At 59.0% G+C, this 18,257-nt stretch overlaps 1 protein-coding gene across 3 annotated transcripts in view; it reads left to right on the forward strand.

The window, feature by feature from the left end:
• KAZN (kazrin, periplakin interacting protein) overlaps window positions 1-18,257 on the forward strand; it is an 826,597-nt gene that overhangs the window by 725,838 nt on the left and 82,502 nt on the right. For all 3 annotated transcript variants that reach the window (XM_045858950.1, XM_045858947.1, XM_045858948.1), the window contains one exon: window positions 1,544-1,735. In XM_045858950.1, the coding sequence (XP_045714906.1) occupies window positions 1,544-1,735 (192 nt within the window). The remainder of the gene's footprint in view (window positions 1-1,543; window positions 1,736-18,257) is intronic.

Raw genomic sequence — 18,257 nt, forward strand, 5'->3', positions numbered from 1 at the left:
CGTGGGAGGGGGCTTCGTCCTGCGTCTCCTTGAAGCCCCCTGCCCGGTGAGGGTTGGACCCATCTTACAGACGGGGTGCCTGAGGCTCGGAGGGGAAGGGATGAGTGCCTGGTCCGGGGGGGGGGAGTCAGACTGAAGGTCCAGTGACTTGAGAGCTGGGGCCCAGTCACGTCCCTCTGCCACCCTCACCGTGAGGACGGCGCCCCCGACTTCCACGACGCTGTGGGACGGGATGGTGCGAGGAGGTCCCGCCAAGGAGGCATGTGACCTGTGTCACACGAGGAGGTGGCCGCGGGCAGAACAGGGAAAGGGTGTTCCAGGTGCGGGAAAGAGCTTGGCGTGTTGCAGAGAGAGGGACCAGTGTGGGGGGAGGGAGGGCAGGAGGGGCGGAACCATGGGTGGGCTTAGTGGTGCAGGCGGAGGCGAGCCCCCACGCCTGCTGTGACGACCGTTTCCAAACCTCCTTTAGCCCCTGAGGTGCAGGTGCCCTCTTCACGGTGGGTGTCGCAGTGGGCACCTCCCCTGGGGAGCCGCTCGCCTGCTCCCGGCACCCTCTGCAGCCTGGCGCCTGCTGTTGCTCAGAGGAGCGGACCTGTCCGTGTGTCCATGTGTCCATGTGTCTCGGTGTCAATCAGCCTGCAGGACTGAGCAGGCTTACGGCTCTGTGGGACAAAGGTGCACCGCCTGCGTACCATCTGAGGCTCCCCGGGGCCTGAGGGATACCGGGCTCTCCCTGGTCTCACTCCGCGCACTCACGTAGGTAGCGTCGGGGTTAATCTAAGTGCCGCAGAAACCTCTGCCCGCAGTGTCGCCGTGGGAACCGCTCATCAGAGTCCGCTTCCCTGCACAGACACGTTTGAATGCCAACGTCCTGTTCCTTCCGGGCCCCTGAGGGACACATGTTTTGTGAGATGTGTTGAGTATGTCTTTTAGGGTGTTTCCCAGATGTCAGACTCAGGGGGTGGGGGCTCAGGCTCTGGAGTCAGCCAGGTCTGGGTTCAAGTCCGAGCTCTGCTACCTACTAACTATGGCCTCGTAGAGCTGCTTAATCTTTCCAAGCCTCCACTTCCTAATCTGTGAAATGGGGGTTAGGACTGTACCTGCCTGCGGGGGTGGGGGGTGGGGGGATTAAATGAGGCCGTGTGCCTACAGCTCCCCTGAGCATGCTGCTGGCTCGGGGGCCCGGATGCTGGCTCCCGCCGGCTCTTCTGTCCACTCTGGCTCCTCCCTCTGGGAGGGGAAGACCCTCGGCCGTGGGCGTGGATGCTTTGGGGCAGCGATACCAGCCATGGAGCCCTAGAGAGCATGGTGGGCTGTGGGGCCCCGCCAGGGGTGCTCTGCAGGCGGGGGTGGGCCCAGGACCGGACCTGGGACTCTGTGAGGTAGGCTGGGCTTTGGGGGTTTGCTTGTTGCACACACGTGGGAAAGGCCCCGAAGGCAGAGCAAACAGGAAAAGCCAAAGCGCCTTGGAACGGTCCCCAGAAGAAGGGAGCGGGTGTGAGCCAGCATCCCCTCCCCCTAACCGTGTGCCCTTCTCCCCTAGTGCTCCTGCGGGAAGAAGTGTCTCGGCTCCAGGAGGAAGTGCACCTTCTCCGGCAGATGAAGGAGATGCTGGCGAAGGACCTGGAGGAGTCGCAGGGCGGCAAGTCCTCTGAGGTCCTCTCAGCCACCGAGCTCAGGGTCCAGCTGGCCCAGAAGGAGCAGGAGCTAGCCAGAGCCAAAGAAGCCTTGCAGGGTGAGTGACGGGTCTGCAGAGTTCTCCGCTGCCCTCTTCTGGGGCTCGGGCTCGGGCCAGGGCCGCGCAGGCTCTGGCGACCGGAGTCCAGCCTCGGTCCGGGGAGTGACAGGGACACGGGGGCGCCCCAGCACCCAGGCCCCCGCTGAGGCTGCCGTGCCTGTTCCGGGATGGAAAGCCGCCTCTTGCAGGGTCCGGGCATGCATGTCGTCCCCTGTGTGCCCACCACCGTTCTCCCTCGTGGCAGGTGGGTGGGCAACTTTGCTGAACCAGGCGGCTGCGTCTCCTCTCCCACACCCTGGGGGTCCTCCGGCGCCTCCCCTCCCCGGGCGGTGTGCCTGCGCTGGGCTCTCTGCCGGAGGACACGTCGGCTTCTGCACTTCACTCCGGCGCCCCGTGGCGGGCCCTGTCGGGAGGCGGGCTCAGTCCTCTTCTCGGGTTGTTCGGAGACCCCCTCGAAGGAGGGCAGCCTCCAGCCCTGGTGGGCGCGTTGGGAGGGAACGTGGTCTAGGTGTCCGGGTGGTCTCTCGCCACAGCAGACCACAGGCCCGTAACCAGAAACTGCTGCAGAAAGCAAGGGAACCACCGGGCCCACACGTTCCGCCTGCTCTCCGGGGAGCCGGCTGGGATGCCGGCAGCCGCATCCCCATCTGTCTGGGAGCCACCTGCCCACGCTCTGGGCAGTAGCAGGGAGGGGCCTCAGGAGGTCCTTCGAGAAAGGCTGGAGGCCATCCTCGGACAGTGCTCGGAGGGTCCGTCCAGGCCCTGGGACAGAGAATCGGCTCCGGGGTCTCCGTGATCATCCGCCTTCCCCGGGCGTCTTTGTTCCCCCAGGGGGTGGACGGGGGCAGGCAGGGAGGCAATTAAAACCTGGCCACCTGCTTTCCACCTACCGTTTACTGGAATGATAAATACTCCGAAGACGCTGTTTTTGAAGCCAAAGCAGGCTAATTACTTAGATTGATTTGGGGCTGCTATAGCGGAGACTCCAACACGGAGGGGCTTGGAGAATCGGTCCGTCTCCGTCTTCCGTGACCATCCCCAGGAGCGTTTCGGGGCGGGGGGCCTCTGCTCCCCCGGCCTGTGAGAGACGCAGGGGAAGAGACCCTCCCCCAGCAACAGCTGGGGCACGCGGCCGGGCCTGGCTGCGGGGCGTGTGGGCAGTGTCGCTCCCCACTCGGCATCCCTGTCCGAGCTGCCAGTCTAAGGGTGGGGGAGGGGAGAGTGGGTGTTGCTGGATAATTTGCCGGCTCTGTCACAGCGGGTTTCTGGACCGGAGGGGAGGCGTGAGCCGTGAACACTCACACCCTGGCTAAGCAGGCTGTCTGTCCGTCCAGCAGCCGCTGGCTGCCCCCCCAGGACATCTGGGAAATCGTCTCTGAGCATGACCCTCACCCAGCTGTCACAGCCTCTGTACGCCTGAGTTCTTCTCAGTGAAGCAGATTCCTCTCCCAGGCAGGGAGGCCCGTTTCTGCCGGGGTTTTGTCTCACGGGGTCACTGAGACCGCGCCGTGGGCGGCCCCTGCAGGCCACAGTGGGCAGACAGGTGGGCTGGGTTGTGGTTGGGAAGCCCTGGTGCCAAGCATGCCTGCTTTCTCTAGCAGCCAGCCAGCCAGCCATCTAGGCCGATCTGTGGGTGCCTCCCTCCCCCACCCCCACCTTCCCAGGAGCCTCCGGGAAGGAAGGGACCCCATCTCAGGGCCCCGGTCCAACGAGCTGCGGTCCTTCGGTCTCCCTGAGCTTTGTGCAGCCATGGGGAGACGGGGCTGCCCCAGGAAGCAGCCGCCTCGACCACCGTGGCCAGCATTCACTGCAGGATGGCAAAGCCTGCCCTCTAGGCCCTTGGCCCAGAGAGAATTCTCCCTCTGGACCCATGGAGAGTAGAAAAACCGCTCAGCTGTTTCTGGACCCAAAGGAACGGGCAGGGGAGTGGGCGGAGGCTCAGTTACCCTGCCCCCCAGCTCCTGTAATGTCTGTGACGGGGAGGGCGCGGCGATCGCCCCTGCGGTGCGAGCTGGCTGTCAACGTGAGGTGTGAGGCGCAGCCCTCGGGGCACAGAGCTAAGCCGGCATTTCTCCCGAACTGTGCCGTAGCTCTCCCGTCTGCCTCCAAAGGTCTCCCCAGGGACCCCAAGGTCCGCCTGACGGGGCGGCTCCTTTGTGGGAACAGGACTCTTATCAGTGACAACTTGTCAGTATTTGTTAAAGGAAAGCTTTATTGAGCACCTACTGTGTGCCAGCACCGTTCTAAGCACTCGACCCACCATTTACCTCAGTGCTGCTAGGAGGCCGGAACCCCCTTTTACAGAGGGAGCCACCTGGACGAGGCTCAGGGAGGTTAGGTAACTTGGCCACGTCTGCAGAACTTCTTTTAGAAATTGTGTCTGCTACACCAGCACACCACACCTCCCCTCTGGGGATGAAGTCAGCCCAGACGAGAGAGATGGGGCCCTGTTGGAGCTCCATAACGGTGCAGCCGACGCCTACATCAGAGCTGGGCTTGATCCAGCTTTACCGCTTCCTAGCTGTGTGACCTTGGGCAGATTCCTTACCCTCTCTGAACCATAGTTTCCTTACTGAGGGTACCAGTAACCACACCTGCTTTTCTTATCATAGGGGCTAATAAGAGTAGCTACCTCGGAGGGTTGTTGTGAGGGTTACATGAGATGTGAAGTGCCTGGCCCCGTGCCCAGAACATGAGCGCAATTACTCGGGGATGATGGCATGAGAGGGGGTTGGCAGTCCTGCCCGGGTCTGCTTGGAGATTTGGTCTCCCGCCTCCCAATAGGCGGGGCCCCGACCTGAGCACCCCTGAGCGCATCCGAGCTCAGGGTAGGCCATGTTCCTGAAAAGCAGTCCGGTGGGCACCCTCAGCCGCCGGAGCGTCCTGCCCGGCGTCCTGCCCGGCCGTAAATGGGATGCTTCTTCCCCGGCCGCAGCGCACAGTGAGTGAATTGCAGACAGATGTGGCAGAAGGAGGCCGGGGCAGGAAAAGGGATTCACGTGCCCGTCGGAGAATGGGAATAAACGCACGAGCCAAATCAGCAGCAGCCAGGGTCCCTGTGGTGGGGACACGCAGAGCCCCCCCCCCCCGCCCCCCCCAGAGACTTCTGGCAGGTCCGCGCCCGCCCGCCCGCCCGCAGCCTTGGGAGGTGTGGGAACTTACACGCCCAAAATATCAGCCCCGGGTCCCAACATCAAAGCGACGCGAAGAATCTATTTTGGGGGAGATGGGTTTAGGAGGTTCCTGTGTGTCTGTGGGGACGAGTCCAGGAATGTTTGCTTTAGGAGTCTGATCTCCCTGTGAGTTTCCAGGCGGAAGCCATGAGCGGTGGTTTAGGAAAGAATGGTGTCGCTGCACACACTTGCACACGGACCCTAGTGTGTGTGTAAACGTACCCTAGTCCCCGAGTGACCCCAGCTCCACACCCATGGGGAGATTGTAGCCCCCAGTGCCCCTTTGGGGTGTCTGTCCATTTCCCCAGGCCCTCCTCGGTTTCACTGGTTCCTCCGAGCATCAAGGGGCTGTAGAAACGGTCATGAACATGGGCTTCCTCCCTTTCTTAATCTCTTAATGGCACGTGGAGTGTGTTGAGCCTTTTCCCACAACGATAAATACTCTTGGAAAACACAATTTTTAATGACTGCATAATGTTCTACCAAATGGAGACACCGAAACTGATGGAGCCACTTCCCTATTATTGGACGTTGGTTTCCACGTTTTTCGTTTTATCTTTGCCGTCACATAACACACGCTAAAGACCTGTGTTTGTGAATCGGTTTCTTTTTCTCAGACTCTCTGGTCTCGAGAGCGTGTTAAACTCTTGCAGAACTGAGGACCCCAAAGAGCCTTTGTTTTGTTTGCATGGTTTGGATCGGTTGTCATCTACTGTTTTAGAAATTAAAATGGAAAAAAAGTCTAAATCTTTAATAATTAATTTAAAAATAATCATAAGCCCATCGCACGTGAATATAAAAATAGAAGTATTTTTTTAATGAAAAACAACTCTATTTTTTCCCAACAGAAAGATTTACGTGAGAAGGGAAACACCATTTTGTGTGTGTGTGTGTGTGTTTTAAGATTTTATTTATTTATTTTTAGAGAGGGAAGGGAGGGAGAAAGAGAGAGAGAGAGAGAAACATCAATGTGCAGTTGCTGGGGGCCATGGCCTGCAACCCAGGCATGTACCCTGACTGGGAATCAAACCTGCGATGCTTTGTTTTGCAGCCCGCGCTCAATCCACTGAGCTACGCCAGCCAGGGCCATTTTGTGTTTTTGTGCAAACTTTCTAATGTCTGGTTTTACACAGGACTGCCGCGTTCCCCTCTCTGCCCCTTCGGTCAGGCTGCTGGGATTTGTTTCCTTGGCTGGAAATCTGGCCTCACACCTGCGCCGTTGGGAAAGGGAGGAGTATAGTAACTGCCTTATCAGGTCGTTGTGGATAATTTTCTTCGATGCTGCACTGAAACTGGCCCCATGGAAGTTTCTTCAGAGGTTTGCTGCAGCGTAGGATCTGAAGCCTTGTTTCTGTGATGGGTCACAGTCGTCTAAGCCACTGGCCCGATTGGTACTTTGAATGGATTTTTGCTCCCACGTGGGATTTTTTTTAACATTTGATGTTGGTCACTTGGAAATACTGACTCACTGAGCAATGCAGATCTTCCCGATGTTGTCACATTTCATTATCCATAAAGTCTTTAAGCCTTAGAAAGTTGTTATAGCCAGAGCGGCAGGTCAGGTTCGCCGGAATTCTCGTTTTTGCTCAAAACCTAAGTGCTGTCAATGGCAGCAAACCCTGTCAGCCCTTTCCCTAAGAAGTGACAGGCTTACTTCTCCCATTTGGTGACAGTTCAGAAGCTTGCAGGGCACCAAAGTGTGTGTGTCAGTCATCCCATCGAGGACAAACGGTGTTCTAGGGACAAGTGGCTAGTTTAGCTGGCAACTCGGCCACACAGATGTTTTTCCTGACACAGTCACGGTTCTTCGCTGTGCAGCCAGAGAGATTTAAGTGCCCTTTGCATCTCATTAAACGGCGTGTGCTTGGAGATCCAGTGGTAGCAGAACAAATGAACCACTTGCACTGCTTCCCCGGGGCTGTTTGTGAGTAACACTGCCCCCTTTCTCCTGCTGCAGGTGCACAGGGCAAAGGGCACAGTGCCCGCTGATTCTGTTCGGTGCCACTGCTGGGGTTTCCGCCGAGACGTCAGCACGCTGCCCGCCCTTGCTTGGGCACCAGCCATGCAAACGCTCACACAGTGAAAAGGGCGAATGGCGCCAGAGTGTGATTGGGAGGATAGTCTTTGTCTTGGGGCCCCTGAGGATCGTGATGACAGCCGGGATTTTTGAGCCCTTTTCACACATCAGCTTGTCGGACGCTCACAGGCCTATGAAATGGGCTGTGGGTGTGCCGGGATTACCCAGCAGTACCAGGGTCAGGCCGCAGCAGGGGCCCCTGGGGCCCTGAGCGGGTGCTGGCAGGGGCAGAGAGGGTGTCGCTGCAGGGAAACGGCTCGAGCAAAGGCGAGAAGATCAGCCTGTGGGCGGGGGGATGGGGTGGGAGATGGTCACAGCGAACCTCAGGGGTCATGCTCAGAAGTTCAGGGACCGCAGAGGTTTTGAGCAGGAGACAGCGTGAGAAATGGGGTGTTAGGCTGTCCCCCCTTCTGACTCCCTCCGTGCCTTTGCATCTGTCTCTCTCCCAGCACGTGGACGTACACGTGGTTGTGTACACAAGGTTCCCAGATGTGCCTCTGGGTGGCCCCCTTCTCTCCCCTCGGGGTCTTCCCACTGGCTCTTCCTCCTGCCTCCACCTCCTGATGGTCCCTCTGCCTCCAAGTCCTGCCTCAGGTCCGGCTTCCTCTAGGACCTCCTCTGCCTCATAGTCCAGGGCCTGAGGTCAGCAGAATCATGCCCTTTCACCCCCAGGATGTCTACGTCCCTGTTCCTAGAGCCCGTGAACCGGTTAGAGGACGTGGCAGAGGGGATCAGGGGTGTTGATCGGATGTCCTTGAGATGCGGGGACTTCCCCCGTGGGCCTGAGGTAGTCCGAAGGGGCCTGCGAGGGGGACCAGGAGACAGAAGAGTCAGAGTGAGAGTCAGAGTCAGAGAAGATGCTGTGACTGCAGAACAGAGGCCATGTTCAAGGTGAGGACTCAACCTGCACTGCTGGCCTCGAGGGTGGAGGAGGAGGGGCCGGGGCACAGCTCGAAGCTGGAAAAGGCCAGGAGACCGATTCTCCCCTGCAGCCCCCAGAAGGCACCCAGCCCCACCGCACCTTGCTCGGAGCTCTGGGAGACCCATTTTGGACTCTGACCTCCAGAACTGTGAGAAAGTGAATTTGTATTGTCTGAAGCCGCTACGTTTATGGAAATCGTTGCAGCCTTAGATGCTGAGCTCCCTCGGGACTTAGCACAAGGGGGGGACTTATGCTTCCTCTCAGGCTCGTCACTGGCCAGGCTCCTGCGGGGCAGAGCCGCCAGCACCGAGCTGGCCTTGTTGTCGGAACAAAGCAGATGGCCCGTCACTGTGGGGCAGAGACGATGCCCACGTTTTCTCTCTTTAGCAGAGGGAATGAGGCTTGTGGGGGCCTTTTTCCTGCCTCAGAATGACTCACCTGCCTGGGACTGAGCTCTGGGAGGAACTGAGCCACGTTATTTAATTGGCTCATCCAACACATGTCCCCTGAAAACGTCCCCCCGCTGGAACCCGTGCCTGTGGCTCAGGGAATTCAGAGGCAGATTGGACCCAGGCTCCGCCCAGACCCCGGCGCCAGGCCTGGGAGCCAGAACACATTCGGTATAAATTGGTTGGATAATATTTTTTGTATTATCTACAGCCAGGCCTGCAGATAGGCCACAGATATTCCTGCTTCAGAGAGCTCCAGGGTACAGAGAATGCCTCAGGCTTTGGGCAGGAGGGGACACGAGTGTCCTTCATGTTCCCAGCAAGCGTGGCCATGGTCTGGCTGCCTTTACAGACGTCACCAGGCCTGCAGACACTGGCCCAAGTGGCTGTCGACCGGAGTGACGTGTCGTTGCTGCTGGGACGGCTCTGCCCCGCTCTCCTGCACACACACCCTCGTCCCCACAGCGCCCTGTGGGTTTGGGAAGCCACTCAGTGTGTCCTGGTTCCCCGCCCCCGTTCTCACCCCGTTCTTCGTGGGGCCCCTTCCCGCTGGCTGGGACTGTGCGCTCTTGTCCAGGAAGTCACACACACAGAACCAACTGCGGCAGGCCCCCGGATCTAGCCGGGTGGCCCCGGGGGCCGCGGCAGGGCCACCGCCCCGCTCCCGAGCCAGCCCCTCTGACCCACAGCCATGATGCGGAAGACCTAGTTGGTAAATCTTAGAATCCAGTGGGAGTTCTACAGAGAGAATGTCTTCCTAATGTATTATTGGCAGCTTTTAATAGTTAACAGATCCCCCTAGAAAGCTTCTAGACTCTACATCTGACCTAGACTCTGATTCATAGTCAGGCAGAAGAAGCGTCCAGCGTCTTTGCTGTCCTCCTGCAGCCGCCCGGTGGACCACGAGTCTCCCGCTGGTGAGCTGCATCACGTGGCCGCTGGGTTCCCAAAAAGGGCACGTGCTCTAGTGCACATGTATTTTTTTTTTCTTTTAGAATAGTTTGAGATTTACAGAAAAGCTGCAAAATCTCGTATATCCAGTTTCCCATCGCCAACATCTTAGATTACCGGGGCTGCCCTGCAGAAGTACTTTGCAGGCTGGCTTGTGCCTCCTTTGTCGATTTCTTATTGGCCGAAGGAAGTCACATGACCAAGCCCAGCGGCCTGTGGATGGAGACTCCACAAGGCCGAGGATACAGGGAGGTGGGGGTTTCTAAATGGCCATTAATACAGATCCACTACAAAAAGCATTGTAAATAGAATAATATCCAAATCTGCCCTAGAGTCTGGGGTTCTGGTGACTGACAACCATTCTATCCCTGTATCTCTTTTGACTCCTTTGCTTTTTATAGGTTTTATACCTGAGCCACTAATGGCCTCTCTTCTCATCCTCATCTGGGGTTTTTAATACTGTGACCTTGACTCTGTGACTTAGAAAGGCAGCTGGTGCAGTCCCCTCCCCCTCCCCCTCTTCGTCCCCCTTCCCGCCTGCCAGGGCCAGAAGCCCCCCTCCCCCACAGCCTCCCAAACAAGCTCCCTACCGGCATCTCCTTCAATGCTTTGGGTGCAGTTCTTGGTAAATCCCACTACGTATTAACGTGCTGATTCTCGAAACCTTCCACGTGTCCTGAGAGAAACTGAAAGACTGGCTGATTTGAAAACGCACAGACACCCACCAGGACTCACCCCGGGCATCTCTGACACCTGTTCCGGAAGCACGTGCCAGAGCCCGTCTCTCCTCCCGATTCAGAAAAATCTCGTCCGCCCATTTCGTGGTCGAGGTGACTGAGGCGTGGAGCACAGCGGGTCACTTCCGAGCAGTAATTACCTCGGCTGCTGTTTATTGAGCACTTGGACGGAGCCAGGCACTCGCCTCCTTGCCTGGCCTGTGCGAGCCCCTTGACCCTCCCAACGCTTGTCAGCTGGCTAGTGTGCATTAGCCTCAGTTTCCCCATCTACAAAGAGAGGGTGAGAGAGGTTTGGATTTTTCTAAAGTCTCCTGGCCAGTGGTTGTTGAAGCCAAGATTTGATCCCCAGTGAATCCGGTTTCTAAGCCTCTGCTCTTGGCAAATACTTAGCCAAGAACTGGGAGGTCAAGGGGGTAGTCGTCGCTTTCCAGAGGAAGGAAGTGAACGGGGAAGAAGAGGAGGAAGAGGAGCAGATCTGGAAGATCTGGATTGGGGAGCACAGGGTTCTTGGGTGCCATGGAGTGGCCTGAGTCCCCAGGATGTGTGGATTCCCTCTCCGTCTGGGCTCTGGACGTCGTCCTGGGAATAAAGGCTTTGAGGCTGGTCTGGGTCTCATGAGCCACAAGTTTCCTCTCCCTGTCCCCACCACCCCGTTCCCTCCCTGCCCCTGTGGTCTCTGCTGCCACAGCGGCCATGTTTAAGGTGGGAGCGTGGGCTGCAGACCTTGAGCCCCTGCTTGTCATGACTCCCCGCGTCCTTCCCAGGAAGGGCAGGGATGGATCCCCACAGTGTAGGTGGGGTTCGCCTGTCTTTACAGTTACGGAAACGGAGGCTCCAGAAGGGTCAAGCAGCAGGCGGGTCACAGTGTTTGAATCTGAAGTCCCGTCGTGCCGGACGCAGGTCCCTGATCCTGCACCAGGACTCGCTCTGTTCAGTGGAAACCGTGTCAGTGATCATAGAGTCCTGCCTAGAGCACCACTCACTCATTCATCTAGCAAACGCTTGTGGAGGTCCTGTTGTCGTTCTGGGCACTCGGGGTATATCCGTGAGCAAACTAGACACACGTGGCTCTTATGTTCTAGAAGGGTGTGCCGGTGGCTGTTGCCGTGTGACAGGCTGCCCCCAAATCTTAGTGGCATTTTTTAAACCAACCACCGTTTTCCTTACGTCCGCTGATTTTGTGCGTCGGTGGCTTGGCAGGGCTCAGCCGGGCGGTTCTTCGGGTCTGTGCGTTAGCGGTGGGGGTGGGGAGGGTCTCGCAGTGGGGTTCTGCCGAGAAGTTCAAGATGGCCTCCTCACGTGTCTGCCACGTTGGTGGGACGTCTGGGCTCTGCCGGGACCATGGCACCCATTCGTGGCCAGTCTGGCGTGGCAGTTGGGCCTTGTGCATGGAGGCTCAGGGCCCCCCACAGAGAGGGTTCCACAAAACCAGGGTGCAAGCTGCAAGGCTCCGTGGTCTCAGATACCACTCAGGGTCACTTCTGCTGCATTCTGTTCGTGGCGGGCCAGCCACAAGGTCAGCCAGTCTCCACCCTGTCAAAAGCAGGTGGTGGGGGAGATATTATTGAGTTCATCGTTGCAAAAATACCATCTGCCACGGCAGGGAGGGAGAAGGCCAACAGTACACAATGCCCATAGTAGAAATCAAATCGTATGTGTCGGAAGATTGTAAGCATCGTGGGAACACAGAAAGTTTCCAGTGGGATAACATAGGACCGAGCCGTCCCACGTCCCACAGTTCACTCACACCGGAAACGCACGCTTGTGCACGAAGGGTCGCAGCAGCTTTGTTCGTCATGGCCCAGGTGCGGAGGCAGCCCGGTGTGCGCGAGCAGACCACTGGGTCAGCAAACTCGTGCGTCCTCCTGGAGTCCTACTCAGCAGTGAAGCGGCGAACTGTTGCCACATGCAACACGGCGGGTCTCAAAATAGTAACGCTGAGGGAGAGTCCAGAAAGACAAGCTGTATCCTGCATGATTCCATGTCCGTGAGAGTCTAGAAAATGAAAGCTCATCGGTAGGGTCAGAAAGATCGGTGGATGCCTGGAGATGGGGGAGGTGGGGCCGGGGCCTGGCTCACAAAGGGGAGGCAGAACTTTGGGGGCAACGGTTTTACGGGGGTGTATCTGTGTCAGACCATACCAAGTGGTAAATGTTAAAGATCTCCAATGTATCGTATGTCCTTTATGATCAACAAAGCTTTTTTTTTTTTTTAAAGAGGATAAGGTGGGTTAGGAATCCTGGAGATGGGGCGTTTTGGAGCGGGGAACCTTTCAATATCCCACAGGCCCCACCTGGGCAGAGCCCTGCCTGTCAGGGCCCCCGCACCCGGGGCTCCTGGGCTCGCATTCCAGGAACAGGCGGACCGGCGCGTTCTGAAGCCACACGGGCTGTGGCCTGGGCTTCCAGCCCAGCTCTTTAAATAGCTCCCACCTCACGGCCTGGCCAGTGGCTGAGACGGAAGCTGCTGACAACCAGGCGAGCTGGACCGGCCTTCCTGCCGGGGCCGGACGTGGGGCGCAGGAGGGGGAGAGGCGGGGGTTGGCACTGAGCTCGAAAGGCAGACCGGTTCGGAAAGGAGCGTTCCAGTGCAGCTCGGGGCCAGGCACGACGGCAGGGGAAAGAGCGGAGGGAAACCCCAATGACGCCATAATATTTTAAAAATTAATATTTATATCTGATGTATATGTAATTAATATAATGTATATGTATTTAATGGATATTTTTATGGGCCAGGAATGCATGGGCTATAAACCCCGTGAGTTATCTCATAATCCTCCCCATTTTCCGGATGAGAAGACTGAGGGACAGAGGAGGGAACTATTGCTCGGGGGTGGAATTTAAACCGAGGAAGGCGTGCCCGGCTCCAGGATGGGTATGATTTAGCCAGTACCCTGCACTGCCCCATCGGGAGCCTGCTGCTGTCTCTTTAAGTGGTTCACTTTTTTTTTTTTTAGTGATGAATGATTTGTGATGTGGATCCTGGGGACAGGCTGGGCCTGTGAATCAGAGGCAGTGGGGCGTGTTGGAGCCGGAAGTCGGGAGGCCTGGGCTCTCCGGCGGTGGCGTTACTGCCAACCTCTGCGGGCTTCACCTGGAAAACGGGGGCGGGGGGGGCGTGGGCTGGGTGTTCTCACAGGCCCCGTCCTAATGTCCCACGAGCAGCGTGCTCGGGATGCCCGGGGGGGCGGGGTAGAGGAACAAATGCTGTCATCTGACTACAGAAGTGTCACTGTCACCGGATCGTCCCAGCCGTGATGCCGCCCCACTCGCTGCAGCCCAGACAGATGCCTCAGAACCTACACCACCCCCCCCGCCCCCGCCAGCAGCCCCTGAACTCCAGAGAAGTTGCTCGCCCGCAGGCTCTGGAACATGAAGATCTGGATGGATCGTTCTGATTCGGGCCTTGCCTGTAGGTCATGGTGCCCGAGGAAAGCGGTCTTTAGCAGGACCTGGAAGCGGGGGGTGGCAGGGGACCAGTCAGTGTCCCTGATCCCTGCCAGGCCCCTGGGGGGGGCCTTCCCGGTGCTCTTAGCCCGTCCCCGAACCCCACAGAGTGTTTGGCCCCGGGCTCACCACACGGCAGGGCACTCAGAGCGGGGGCCCTGAGGTGAAGGGCCCTAGGCTGGAGAACAATGTGGAGACTTGGGAACTGTCACTTCCTCGGGGAGGTGGCTGTCCACTCAGCCTTTTAAGGCTGGGGGCACCTTGAGGTCAGGTCTGAAGTGTGTTGTCCCTGTATCTCTGACTCTCCCCTTCCTGCTACTGCCGGGTAAGTAGCAGGAAGGGGTGAAGAGCAGAGGCAGGGCCCACACCCCGCGTGGACGTGCCCACAGCCTGCACAGACCCTGGGCGGTCCCCGTGCTTGGGCGACGTTCCTCGGCCTGGCTCTGCGGTTTGCGTGACCTGTGGGTGCTGCCCTGAGTGCTGACCTCTGTCTGCTCGTGGAAGGGTCACGCTCCCGTGCCTCTGAATCACTGGGGCGGCCTGGGCCTGGCAGGGTGCGAGCCGGGCGACGGCGCCAGCGGAGAAGGAAGGTGCACCCCTCTCTCCTTTCCCCACCACAGTTCAGGTGACTGCAACTATGGGGACGCTCTATTCCTTGTGTGTCAAAATGGGCTGGGGTGGCCCTGGGCGGACCCAGGGTTGAGAGGGGCTGGCAGGGCAGGGGTGTGGGTGAGGCCCTCTGACCAGTCCTGCCAAAACAGGGCTGTTTTCTGGCTGGACCTCCCAGAAGAGTGTAGCTCCGGAGGCTAAAAGCAGGGGGCCTGGGAGATGCTGGGGGCACATCAGCTTTCCCGGGAGAGGGGGGGACTGCAGCCAGGAGCTGGAGGCCAGGCCCTGGCGGGGGCCGGGGGGAGGGGCGTGCCCCCGCTGATCTAGGAGCTGAGCCCTAGACCCATGTCTTAACTCCCACCGCCGACTGCTCTCAGGGGTCCTCCCTCATGATGGCCCCTGTCCCTAACACAGATGTCTGTATTTTCATGGACCCTTGGCCCAGGAGAGCATTCCTGCACATAAAAGATCTTCGTTGGAAAGATGCGGTCCGATCGCCAAGCCGTGGGTTGCAAATGCACATGGTCAGGTGTTAATGGACTCCCACACCATGAAATCCGTGCCAGTGAGAAAAAGGCATGAAGCCGGATTGAGAAAAGGCGTCCCCTCCCCTCGAACACAGCCCCGCTGACCCTCAGCCCGGTGACCCCTGGCAGCTGTGTGTGGCAGCATGTCTGGGGTGCAGCCCTGCCCTGAACCACGCACACCGTCTGGATTTCAGGCCCCGCTCTTGGCCCCGACCAGACCCCCGGGCTGTGTCCGTGAGCCTGGGTGCGAGTAGTGCTCCTCCGCCTGCTTGTGCTTGGCCTGAGAGGCAGCCCCCTGTTGTTGGCATCTTGAGGATTTTAGGGTGGCAGGGGTGCGGCAACCAAGGTGGCCCAGACTAGAGACCCACCCCCGCCCCGGGGGCGGTGTCCCACCCAGGGCAGCTCTCTCAGTCGGCCAAGTGGGAAGGGACGCGCCTGTGGGAAGGGATGGGTCCTGGTCAGCCGGCCGAGGTCCCAGACAGAGGCCGTCCCCCCGCAGAGCGGACAGTTGTTAGACAGGCACTGCATGCACGGCTCTCTGTGCACAGGGTCCCGTCCGATCCCCACAGCCGGCCTGTGAGGCGGGTCCTGTTGTCCCTCCAGCTTTACGAATGGGGTGACTGAGGCTCAGGGGTGGGAGGAACTTGCAGGGGACGTGGCTGGTTGGTGGTGCAGCCAGGGTTGGCCTCTGGCCCCTGCGTCCTGGGTTCAGATCCTGCGCTCCTAACCACTACACTGTGAAGGCCAAACACCTGTCTGCTGACACCTGAAGGTGCTCTGTGCCCTCACGATGCAGCCGTTGGGTGGAGGTGAGCAGGCTTGGGCCTGGGGTGGATGGGACAGGGGCTCCCCACTTGTCCCCTCGGAGACCAGGTGCCCTGAGGCCTTGAATGGGCAGTGGGCACGGGGCCAGCCAGAAGCAGGTGACCGTGTAGTGGCAGGGAGGGCTGGAGGCACAATGCCAGATTCCCTCCACCACCTGAATTTCAAAGACACCTTCCTGTGGCCCACCAGCCTGGCACGGGACGGGCAGGTGCTGACTCAGGACACAGAAGTCCCAATTAGTGACGCCAGCCCTCACGGGCGCCCGTGGCCTCCTGCTCAGAGCACGGTGGCGGGAGCCAGGCAGCTCGTCCTTGGTCATCAGAGCAGCAGGCTGGAAGGTTGCCGTTGCCTGTTGAAGACAGCAGGGAGCCTTCGTACTCTAGGAAAAGGAGGGCGGGCTTCTGCGGTTTCTCCGGATATGCAAAGCGCTCCTCCCCCTACCCCCCCACCCCCCCACAGGTGCCAGAGTTCAGTATGAGCATCGTTTGTTGTGCCAGGGTGAATGGGCAGGCACCACGAAGCTGTATACCCCCTGCACCCCACGGGGATGCTCAGCTTAGCACCCTCAGGATGAGCCCCAAACTTAGCTGCAGGGCCAGCCTGGGCCACGGGGCTGAAAGTGGGCACCGTGGATTAAAGAAGCAGTTGCTGAGAATGCACATTAAAGCCAGCCTGAGCTGCCGCTGCTCTCTGTCAGGGTGGCAAAATTCCGAAACTACACGATCGCTCTCTCCTGGCCTGCCTGTGGGGAATAGTGCTCTCGCACACGGGGTGGAAAGGCGGGGAGGAAAGGCAGGGTGGTGGGAGCCCCGTGGAGGGACACGGAGGTGAGGTGTCGCTGCAGAGTCACAGGTGCATCTAGCTTTCGACTCCACCATCACACTTCTGAGATTTACCCTGAGGAGGACCCCTCACGATAGGAAACCAAGGTACTCCAAACTCGGCAGAACACGTTTGAAAGCCTGAACGAATGGAAGGACAGGAAGCAAGTCTCAGAGTCGGTGCAGTAGGTTTGTGGACCGTGCTCTTGATGCAGTAATTCTGGAACCACTTTGCCATTATGGGGTAGAGCCAATGAGTCAGTACACTCTTCGATGCCAGGGTCTCTCTCCTGGGGCAGGACGCGGCTTCAGACAACACGAATGTATTCTGTTACAGTTCTGGAAGTCAGAGCCTGAAACAGGTTTCCAAGGCCGAAAACCCAGGTGTGGGGCAGCGGAGAGTCACCGAGTGTGACCGGAACATCTTGTCGTGTTCGAAAGCAAGGATGCGTGCAGAGACAGACAGGCCGGGGAGACCCAGCCAGGCTGGCGTATCCCAAGGAATCGTGAGAGAGACGGATTATCAGAAGCGGGAAGCCGGGGAAGGGTGGACACGAGTTAGTGAATGTAAGAGGACCCGTTAGAAAAATCACCAGGAGTGGACACACGGCCCTTGTGGGCCTCCTGTGGGACGCAGTGAGGCCACCGCATCACCCGTGGGTTCATTGGACTGGGGACAGGGCAGCCTCGAGGGCATGGAAGACCCACCGGAGACACAGGGAACCTCCTGGATTCCAGACAGTCCCTTGCCCCGAGGGATCCTGGGATCCTGGATGGGGAGGAGGGGCGGTGTGAAAGCCTCAGATGCAGCTCTGGGGACACCTGGGGACTGTGTGTTAGATGGTGTCGGTACCTCAGTGGCAAGGCAGGGCAGAGCCCGTGAGCAGCAGGCTGTGAAGCCTGTGGTGGGGACCGGCTCGCGGGGGCCAGCTGCGGTCCCCGGTCCGAGTGCCTGCCTGTCTTCCCGCTCTGCCCCTGAGTTTACGTGATGCAGGTGTCCCGCAGGGTTGCTGGTGCGCTGGCCACGCGCCCGAACAGGTGTTGGTCCGCGTTTGCAGACAGGAAACTCGGGTACGGTGCAGTCGCTTCCCTTGATGAATATTTTAATGCGAAAGCAGCAGGCCCCAGAAAGTGCTGACCTGCCACTTTCCTTGCTCAGTTGGCCTGCTGCAGGCCATGCCGCTGGTCTGGTCGGCGTAGTTCCCGAGGAGCACGCAGAGCCTCCCCATGCGGCGGAGGCGGGGCTCCCGCACGGCCCCTGTCCCTCCTTGAATGGGGCTCGCAGGCGCTCGAGGGCATAGGTGACCTGTCCTCATCTTATTTTAATGTCACTTCAGGAACGTGGAGCTCCACTTAGAATCTAAGGAAAGGGGTCAGCTGTGTGCTGGGGGTGGGGGGACTCTGAGGGGGCCCCAGCTGGCCACCGTCCCAGAGGCCAGCATGGGGGGGGGGCGGGGGGCCCAAAGGGCTTTGCCTGCAGGCGCCCAGCTGAGCATTAATAGGTCCTCACTGGGCAGCCGCTGCCCTGCGTTTCTCCATTTAGTTTAATCACATGCCCAGGAGCGGACGCTGCCAGGCATCAGAAACAGAAACAGTCATTCATTCCAGAAATATCGACAGATCCCGGGCCGCGTGCTCCGCCCGGGGCTCACCGGCCGAAGGTATCACAGAGAGCAGAGCAGTCCCCGCAGGCTCCCCCAAGCCCCGCGGTGGGGAGGGGGAGCAAGGAATAAATTCGTGAACAGACAAGGGCGAGGTAAGATGGCACGCTTGCCATAAGGGTTATTACAGTGGGGTAACGTCGGAGACAGTGGGTGGGGAGGGGAGCTCTGTCGCGTGCAGTGGCCAGAGGAGGCCTCTGGAGCAGGGACCTTGAACCCACGGCTGACGGGAAGGAGGCAGCGTGCGCTTTCCAGGCAGGGGGCCGGAGGAAGCCACTATAGCTGGGAGACGAGGAGGAAGATGGGGGTGAGATGATGGGC

The sequence above is a fragment of the Phyllostomus hastatus genome, unplaced genomic scaffold (genome assembly GCF_019186645.2).
Source record: "Phyllostomus hastatus isolate PE091 unplaced genomic scaffold, TTU_PhHast_1.1 phas_scaffold_182, whole genome shotgun sequence".
Classification (NCBI taxonomy): Eukaryota; Metazoa; Chordata; class Mammalia; order Chiroptera; family Phyllostomidae; genus Phyllostomus; species Phyllostomus hastatus.